Here is a 9,968-nt window from a genome sequence, read left to right on the forward strand (position 1 = left end):
TGCGACGTCACTCATGTTTGATGTTGTTTCTTGACACGTCAGTCACATGTCAGAAGGTGACGTGACATTGTAGCGTTTAGCTATTGTAGCGACGAAGATATCTTCGTCAATGTCAAGTTGAAAATAGCCGCGTCAAACCAATACGACCAACATCCCGTGTCTTACCAGCCAAGACTTTTTTTGTGGGTTAGAAGTGTTGTGATTGCTTCGGTTTAGATCAGTGAAATTGTTCTTAAGCTCCTTCACAACCTCTTCTTACGTTTTTGGTCCCTCGGTTGTGGATGCGGATGAAACGGAAAGAAATCTTGGTGGAGGTCCCTTCTCATGTCTCTCTTTCTTCAAATAACAGTAACGATGAGAAAGCTGTTTTGCATGCGAGTCGGCCGGACAGGATGTGGAATGCCGCTGGCGGGGCCGAGGATTCCCCTCGGGGTGTGGAGAGGGAAGGAAAAAGAGGCGGGATTTGAGGGGGCCCGTTTACTCTGAGAAAGGGTTCACGTTCTTGTTTGTTGCAGGCCTTATGGTGGGGGGGTGGGGGTCCTCTGGGCTCTTTGGCTCCTCTCGTGGCATTCGCAGCTGCCGCTGGGCCTGCGTGGGAGCGCAAGTCCCACGATGGTCTTTCTCCGGGCATGCAGAGTTGCAGAAAGCCAAATTGAAGTGGGGGCTCCCGTTGTTGGAGACAACGTGTGTGCCGCTCAACTTGACATTTGACACAAGTGCAGGAAGACGGCGGGCACGGAAAGCTCCCGAGCTGCGCTAGCCGTCGGCGCTATTTTTAAGCCGGCTGCATTTCCCATCGGAAGGGACGCGGACGCTTCCCGTCAACAACAGGATGCGGGCTGCTCGCCTCGGACTTCACTCGCTACACCTTTTTACTACGTTTTTACTCCCGTGTCGTGAAAAGCTGCTCACAGAAGCTAAGTTAGTCAGCCAACCAAAATCGGCAAAATCACAAAGACGAGCTGAGCGGCACAATTACACAAAAGTTCCATTGGAACTGCTTTGTCCTTATTTTTAAGATATCATTTCACTGCATTTCTGTCATGCCTCATCCTGCTGACCCAAAATAAAAATTGCCTGTTTATATCATTGATAGGCAAAATGAGTCATTCATATTATTTCCAAACAGTTTTTTCTAGAACATCCTTGCAAGTGATCGGCTAACAAGCTGTTGTTGTTCACGGTGCTGACCAAATATTGGACAGTGAATTTGTGATGGTTACTATGGCAACGCCAGGCTGCTACAATTATATGAATGTCAAAGACAGACAATCACTTTGAACGTGGACGCAGCTTGTTTCATGTCTGGAATCACTTTATTCCTGGTGATGGTGATGATGATGATGATGATGATGATGAGCGGCCGCCTGCTACCTTGACCGAGCCACCATGAAGCGTATCAATGCTCAAATGTCCTCGCCGCAAATACAAAGCAGACAAATATGGACGCAATATTAACGAGGTGCTTTGTTGTTGCCGGACACTTCCCGAGGCACACCGGCACCAGAGATGGGCCAATAATTGTACCATGAGTTGATTTCTATTTTCAAAGCGATGTTTTATTTTCCAGATGAAACGTCTTTTATTAATGAAGGAAAAGACATGATGTGAAATAGTGATTGTTTTATTCTGAAAAACAAGAAGACGAAAATTTGTAACAGTTTCTTTGGTTTGTTTGTTTTTTTGGACGGTTCTTATATTTCAACGTAAACATGTTTTATGAGCAATTTTTTGCTGCGTGTGTGTGTTTGTGTGTAATCCCGAGCTGTGCGCCGCACATTAAACTTAATGCTCTCTTAATTACTTTGAGACAATAAAGTGTCGTAAAGTTTACGGTGGAAAAGTGGCGCATTTTACTACTTTTGTCATAAAAACTACGTCTGCATCAATATTGCAACTGGCCTGCTTCAAAGTGAGGCAACTAATCACACGTGTGTATGTGTGTGCGTGTGTGTGTGAGTGTGTATCCTTGCACATATTCGCGGTCGCCATTTTTTGGGGGGGTGGTCATGTGAGCATAATAAAGTTGGAGTTTTTGTTAAGATAAATAAGATGCAAAATCATTTCTTGAGATTGAAAGTCAGATTTTTTGCATAAAAAGATTTTAATGTCTTGAGATTTTGTGGGTGTAAATATTTTATCCATTAAACATCCAAAAGAGAGAGAGGTGTTCCACAAGGCTCCATTTGAGAGCCTCTTACATTGGTTGCTTTAATAGTTGATTCTTTGTTTGGTTGCTCATTTCAATTTGTCTGCTGGTTCCTTTTTTCCTTGGTTTAGGTTGGTTATTTTTGGTTGGCTGTTTGGTGTAGGTTGGTTGTTGTTTGGCTGCATTGTTGGTTCAGTTCAGGGCTCGATTCAAATGATCAGTTTGTCACTTTAGTTTGGTTGTTTTGATTTTTGTTGTTTGACTGGTTGAGGTTGTTTTCTTGAGCTTGTTGCTTTAGTTTCTAGCAAGTTCCCTGGTTCTCAGCAGAGCCTTTGTAATCGTCTTCAGTATGAAATGGGGTGGGGCGGGGCCTTATATGCAATGTGACATTTCCCCAAATGCACCTTTGACGTTGACGTCCTAATGAGACGCAAATCATGAACATAAATCGACAAACGCAAAACCTCTGATTAATATTCATGAAGGCAGGTAGGGGGAGAGGGCCATTTCAATCTGGTCTTTGGAGGGATACCTGATCTTATTTTCTGGAATCTTCTCCTTCTCCGTCTTTGTTGTCTGTTGTGCCTTTTCCCAGGAAATTACTTTAATTAGTGGTCGAATTATTAGTACAAAGTGGGAATGTTTTTCTCCCATTGAAGTTTTTTCTCTTCAAAATACAGTCGAATTCTGACTTCGACCTTAATTCGGTTCAGAAAACTGGTCAGAGTTCGATTTGGTCGGAGTCCGATTCAATTCTTCCCCATAAGAAATAATTGAAAACTGATTAATCGGAGACGCCATTAGCTAGCCTCGAGACGTGCTTTATCTTGTCGAGCCGAACCGAAAGTTGCTTCGGGAACGCTCGGGGACGTGGAGATACCGTCAGCTAGCCTCGACCCGGCTCGGAAAGCTGTTCGGAGTCCAATGTTTTGTTCGGTTTCGGGAATTCAAAAGCTTGGAATTTTTTGTTCGAACTCCAATTTGTTCGAACTTGGAGACGTTTGAGGTTCTACTGTAAACCTTTGTCTATTACTTTCTCCAAAAACTTTTCTTGTAAGATTGTTTGCTATTGAAAAATGCTTTCTTACCTATCATACAACTGTGGTTTATTATATAACTTTATTTTCAGAAGTACAACTTTTCAAGTTATTCTCGAATATGATGTATTTTTCTTTTTAGTATTTTATTCTGTACTTGAACTGAGACATGCAATTACGTTAATATTTCATGACGTTAATATGGATGGATGGATGGATGGATGGATGGATGGATGGATGGATGGATGGATGGATGGATCGACGGACGAACAATCATGTTCAGACCTCCAGTGGACGGAGGTCTTAGCGGCACCTTCTCGTTCTCAGCAGCCGGACAGGAGCGCCTGTACCCGGCTGCGCTGTCTGAGCTTGCGCCGCTGATCCTCCGGAGAGTCAGCAGCGCCTGGCGAGCCAGCCGCGCACTCACGGAGACCTCCGCTCGCGTTTTGCTTCCTGGTTGTGCGCGCATATATAGCGGCCTAAAAATATCTCCGGCGCGGCCCAATGAGCGGTTGGAGCTGCTGAGTTCTGCAGCCAACTGGGCCGCGGCAGGGGCTCCGGCCGCGGGCAGGCATTGGCGCGGGCCGCAGCGGCAGGCGGGTCGAGCGCTCCCCGGAGCTCATTGGCTGGACCAGCATGAAACGTCACGGCATCACGTGGTGCATGTTCGTGTGTAGTTGTAACCGCGAGAGCGAGGTGGGAGGGAGACGCGAGTTTAGAGGGAGCTGACACTCGGGAGCAGACTTCAGTTAGTGTGCGCTGCGCTCCGGAACAAGCGCGACGTACATGCGCACGCTCGCTCGCTCGCTCGCTCGCTCGCACGTAGGACCACCAGGCATCCGGCTGAGATGGACGTCATCCCCATGTGCAGCATCTTCCAGGAGCTCCAGATCGTGCACGACACCGGATACTTTTCCGCCTTACCGTCCCTGGAGGAGTATTGGCAGCAGGTAAGCGCACGAGAAGGAACCCCCCCCCCCTCTCCTTTTTTTACATATATTTTCAGAAAGTTGGCGCGTCGATTGGACGCCAACTTAATGATGTCTTTTTCCGTCATTTATCCGCAAAGCGCGCAGGCGATGTGCGTGCCAGTGCAAACTTTGCATGCGCAACTGTCCTGCGTGCGCATATGCGCGCTGACTGACAGTTCCCCGTCTGACTATTTTTCTACACCTTCCATTTATAAATTGAATTTTTTTGTCATTACAAGTTTAAAAAAATCCTCGCATAGTAGCGAAATAAAAGATTCTGTCGGACCTCCCCCAAGGCAGGCAGGCAAGCGAGCAAGCAAGTTCGGGGATAGGCGTGCGTGCGTGCGTTCGTGCGTGCGCGCGCGCGGACCTGTCACACGTGCACAAGCGCCGACTGACAGCTCCCAGCTGCCTTCATTAGTGGCTTTTTTGTCGTGCCAAAACAAAAGATTGTAGTGGAATTCCTTTTGCATCGGACCTCCCCCAAGGCAAGTTCCCGGGGTCGACATGCGCATGCTTGGAGCTGTCACGCGTGCATGCGCACAGACTGACAGCAAAAGTGAGCTGTGCAAGCAAGAGGGGCAAAACTACCAAACTTCAATTCATTTTTATTTTTAGGAATGCAAGTTAGCATCCGAATCAATAAATCATAACAATGATCATAATGAGTGCTTGCTCTTTACATTTTGTTTTAAATTGGTATTTTGACGTCACTGATGGTGAAGTGCTTGAATCTGAACTCCTTCAGCTCACCAAGTCGAACTGTTTTGGAGTTTTGCGATGGGAAATCAAGAAATACACCATCGTCAAGTGCTTGATGCCGACCGACTCTTTAAATTTCAGGCCGTCGGATGGTTTTGAAGTGATTTTGCCATTCATCGATGCAATCGGAGGTCGAGATCAAGAAACGGCAATATGTCGCCGCCGTCGCTTGCTTTGAATGCATCGAATTTTTTATTGTAACTTTGCAGCTTGGATACTTTCGACGAGCTCTCCGTGTTTTTTGTCATTCAAACGGGAAGCGCGATGGCTTCAGGCACACCTCCCCCAAGGCGGCCCTGGCTTCAAATTGTTGAGTTAAGTTGCGCACTCGGCTGTGCATCCTTCCAAGTCCGAGTGGGATGCGCCTCTCAACTTGGTGTCCGCATTCTTCTTCTTCTCCTCCGCACGTTTTGTCCGGGAATGCCGCTGCGGATTCCCTTCTCGCAGTTATCTGCTGCCTTCAGAATTTGGCCCACGCCGGACCCACAATAGCCGCTTCCAAAGTCCCTGGCGTACATTCCCAAAGTGGATCTTGCAGTATTCATGCCGGAGCTTTTTATGGACACACTTGTCCTCGCCATCACGCACACACACAACCATTTCACCCCCCTTCCCTTCCCTTCCCTTCCCTGCTCTCGGTTCCCCGGTGTGCGATGTTATTTCTGGCCGTGCCTCCAAATGCATTATTAAATCCACATTATGCTGAATAATTGATGGCGCTAAAAGGTCTACAAGCGCTCGGCCCGCAGCCGGCAGCCGGGAACGTTACATTGTCAGACCGCGCGCGTGACATCAACGTGCGACGTATCCACTCTTCTTCCTGGTTCGCCCGGCGTGTGCTACGATTAATGACAGTGTTTGTTTCCCAGACATGCTTGGAGCTGGAGCGCTACCTTCAGGCCGAGCCGTACGTGTCGGCGACCGAGCTGAAGTTCGAGAACCAGCAGGACCTGTGGAGCAAACTGATGCTGGCGTGCGGCGACAAGGCGGCCGACCCCAAACTGGCCAAGGAGGACGTGGACCCCCCGGAGAGCCGGGACAACGCCGCCGGCTGCTGCTTCCACTCGGACGCCAGCAGCGAGGCGTCGGACAGCTCCGAGGAACTGTCGCCCGCTCTCGACTTCCCCGTCGGCTCGCTGGCCGACCTCCTGGGCGACAACCCCGAGGACCTGAGCGCAGCCGCCGCCGTCATCATCGGGACGCCGCCCTCCTCGCCTGAGCTGGCCAAGGAGGGCCCGGCGGGGCCGCGGGCGTGGGGCAGCGGCCAGCACGTGACGGCGAAAGGCAGGACGGGCGGGGCGGAGAGGGCGGGGCTCGCCGGCGGGGAAGTGTCGCCCGACGGCAGGAGGCGAGTGCACAGGTGTCTCTTCAACGGATGCAGGAAGGTGTACACCAAGAGCTCGCACCTCAAGGCGCACCAGCGCACCCACACAGGTACGTAGAGGTCTTGAAACCTTTTAAGCAACACGTCAGACCCCTTAACCTGGACCCTACTGGTGCAACTCTTGGCCAAGATTGTCCCACATCCCCCAAATAGTTTTCTTATGTGGCCCAAAGTTTTTTTTTTTTTGTATTTTGTTCTACATAGGTTAGTTTTTGGATTTAACCTTTTCGTTTGCGAGAGGAAATTATACTTTGATATTGTCAAACACACAATGTTTATCCTGCAAACACGGCTCACATTTCGCTCGCGGAGGATGAGACTCGCACTCTTTGGCTTTTCTTTCACATGTGAGCCTCGTCAACTTTGACCCTCAAGCGAGCTGTTTACAGCTACAGCGCCGCCCCATTAGCGGAGGAAGTCGCATTCCTCGCATCCTTGCCCGGCCATGTGAGCGCACCCCTTCCCCGCCCCGACTTTAATGGCAACACACACACGCACATTACGTAAGATGCATACCACAGCACAGTAGCTTGTTTTTCTGCTCAACGCAATAGTCGGTAGCGTTGTGTGTCACAAAACAAACGCCACATGGATTACTACACAATCCGTTGACAATAAGCATGATAATGCAGCCGTACTTTCCACATGTGATTGTGAGCAAAAGTAGCATTGCATAGAGCATAACAGCAGGAGGTGATGGGGATTGGAACAAGTTGGATGTTCTCCAATGGTGGCTAACGCGCTAGCTTGCGTGTGTTTGTGCTTTTGCGTGGCAGGCGAGAAGCCGTACAGATGCTCGTGGGAAGGCTGCGAGTGGCGCTTTGCGCGTAGTGACGAGCTAACGCGCCACTTCAGGAAGCACACCGGCGCCAAGCCATTCAAATGCAGCCACTGTGACAGGTTCGAAGGCGCTAGCTAACCAGACCGTTCCCGCCCCATTTTTTCCCAGATAAAATATCTGACGTTATCCTTTGCTCAGGTGTTTTTCCCGCTCGGACCACCTGGCCCTGCACATGAAGCGGCACATCTAAGGCGGCGGCGGCGGCAGTAGCGGCCAAGCGGACGGATGTTTCCTGACCTGTGTGGCGTCAGCGAGGCCGGTGAGGCATTCGACGGCGCAGCGCGGCAGACGACGTTCCGCTCAGCAGGAAGTCAACGCAGGCTCTCATTTTGCACCGTACTCAGTGCCTCCGACACCTCGCTGAACTGGAGCAGGAGCGTTCCGGAAAGGACAGGAATTTGTGTATGGTGTTTGACGCTTTTTGTTTTTTTTTTGGGACACAACCCGCCCCTGCTCCCTCCCCACTACCACTGCCCAAAGGATCTTGGGACTTTTTGGGGGGCGGCGGAGTGTTTGGACTGCGGATGCCTGCGGCGGTTTTCTGAAGTGCGCCGTGCATGGTGGACGAATGGCGTCTTTCGAATGGTGAGTGAATGAAAAGAAAGCCTGGTGAGCAGACGAGGGCTTCTCTTTTTGTGTGTGCGCCCTCTGGAAGCCTGGAGGTGGAACTACGGCTCCCTGCTCTTTAAAACAAACACAAAAAGAAAAAAAAGGAGAGAGGGAGTACGTTTTGTTTTGGTGCAGCTCATAAATGTGCAATGTATGATGTAACCTGTCTGAAAAGATACACGCCAGAAAGCTCTTTTTCCTTGTTTTTGAAGCAAGACAGGGAAAATTGGACGTTGAACGCCAACAGTGTCACTCAGATACGCTGCAAAGGAACACCATCAACGCTAATCTCCTCAGATTAATCTGATCATTTTCCAATTCTGATCAGATGTAATTTTTGTCTCATAAAACCAAAATCTCACTGTCATCTTCTAGGATTCAAACTTTATATTTCAATCCATTTTTTGTCTTAAGACAAGACAACTCATCATAACAATCTTGCAACAGTCAGAAATCTTTGAATAGTCCAAACTTTTTTCTTGCTAGAAATCCAACAAGACTCCCAAACTATGATTATGTCTTTTGTTTTTATTAATACAATTAATCCAATAAGAATTTTTGTGAAATACAAACATAAAGGGATATTATTCCTTTAAACTTTGGAGGGCTGGGATCTAAAAATCTGCCTAAATCTACATCAAGCATATCACCAAACGGGTTTTGGTTTGAATTCCGTTTTTTTCTTGTTTCCAAGAGGCGTGGTGTTTTTTTTTTTTGTTTTTTTTTAAAGATTCATCATGGTTGTGCCAACGCTTCAGTTAACTTGACATCCAAAAAAAGGTTACATTGCCAACTAGTGTCCCGGCGTGCACATTGCGGCGTGTTCACAGGCTGCGGATGTCGTGTGAATGTTGGGGGGGTGTTGCATGGGGGGGGTCAGTTCGCATTTGTTGCGCTTGGAGAATGACTTGGTTGGAGAGCAGCTCGCTTCATGTTGCTCTTGTAGAAAAACCATCAGACCACTAAGAGCGCTTTTGGGGCCTTCACTTTTTCTTTGGCTTGGAGATGGAGAGAGAAAAAAGTGCACTGTTGACCTTCCTGATGCCTTACGCAAGTGGCCTTGTCCTCTTTAACACACACACACAACACACACACACACGCGCGTGCAGCAATGTAGTTGTTGAAAAAGCTTTACAGACGCTCATTTCCTCCTACCCCGCCACAATAAATCGCGTGAATCACAGAAAGACAAGATAGACATTTTCATGTTTGGTTTTTTTTTCTTTTTTTTTCTCCCCCCCCCCCCCCCCCCCCCCCCAACTGAGTCAGACGGGAATGCGTGGGTGGAACTTCTGGGATTTGCTACTGAGTAGTAAACCTTCTCCTCACTCTAAAGGAGAGAGCTTTCAAAAATCAAAAGATAATTTACGTGACTTTCCTCCTTGTAAATTTTGACATTTCAATTTTGGCATTTTGACTCATTTGTAATGTTACGTCTTTTTCCGGAAAAAAATGACTTTCATCTAGAACATTTTAAACTTATTCTCCAAAAGATCCAATTTTAATTTTCTCGTCAAAACGATTCTGACTGTGATGATTTTTTGCCGACGTGTTTCTTTCTGGACTCATCAGACGCTAACGAAGTGCGCGAGCGGTTTGTCGTTTGGACCATTGATTGCAACGTTGACCATTTGTAGCTTATGGCAACAAAATAAAAGATGCACAAACTTGCATCGTGTAATTTTCCAACCTTTCTTGATGATATGACTTTAATCTTGTGATGTTGCCATTTTGATTTTTGACAAAAAAAAAAAAAGACAAAAACTTACATCTTGAATGGGGAGTTGAGCACAGATTGTGGAAGGCTTTTGGCTCATCTCGCAGATGTAAGCTAAGCTAAAGGCTAACAAAAGCGCAACTTGTGGCGCGCCAACAAGCGTGAGCCTCATGCTCGACAAGATGAGGGCGGCCATTGTCCCTTGTTTTGCTTCTTTTTGTTCTTCCACTTGGCGAGCTTGACAAAGCAAAAGTGTTTTTTGTTGCAGACATTTTCCAACAAGGCCCTTTTTCAACCGGGGACCAAGAAAACCATGTGGGGGTTGTTTAAAAAAATGTTAAAATGTTTTTGAAAGCACTCACAAGTATTATTTTTATTTTTTTATTTGCCATGTGACTTGTTTGGATGATCAAATGTGACGCTTGTGTTTTTACTTTGTTTTGTAAAATGCGCAGAATGTGTACGAATGTTTTTTTTATGAGAAAGTGGATTAAAAAA

General features: G+C 47.6%; 1 protein-coding gene across 1 annotated transcript; it reads left to right on the forward strand.

The window, feature by feature from the left end:
* The first annotated feature begins 534 nt into the window (after positions 1-534).
* Positions 535-9,716, forward strand: LOC119136891 (Krueppel-like factor 6). Its single transcript, XM_037275713.1, has 4 exons — positions 535-4,136; positions 5,789-6,353; positions 7,080-7,203; positions 7,283-9,716. Exons 1-4 carry the CDS (start codon positions 4,035-4,037, stop codon positions 7,332-7,334), a joined length of 843 nt encoding a protein of 280 aa, XP_037131608.1. The 5' UTR covers positions 535-4,034; the 3' UTR covers positions 7,335-9,716.
* The last annotated feature ends 252 nt before the right edge of the window (positions 9,717-9,968 follow it).

Source organism: Syngnathus acus, chromosome 17, assembly GCF_901709675.1.
Source record: "Syngnathus acus chromosome 17, fSynAcu1.2, whole genome shotgun sequence".
NCBI lineage: Eukaryota > Metazoa > Chordata > Actinopteri > Syngnathiformes > Syngnathidae > Syngnathus > Syngnathus acus.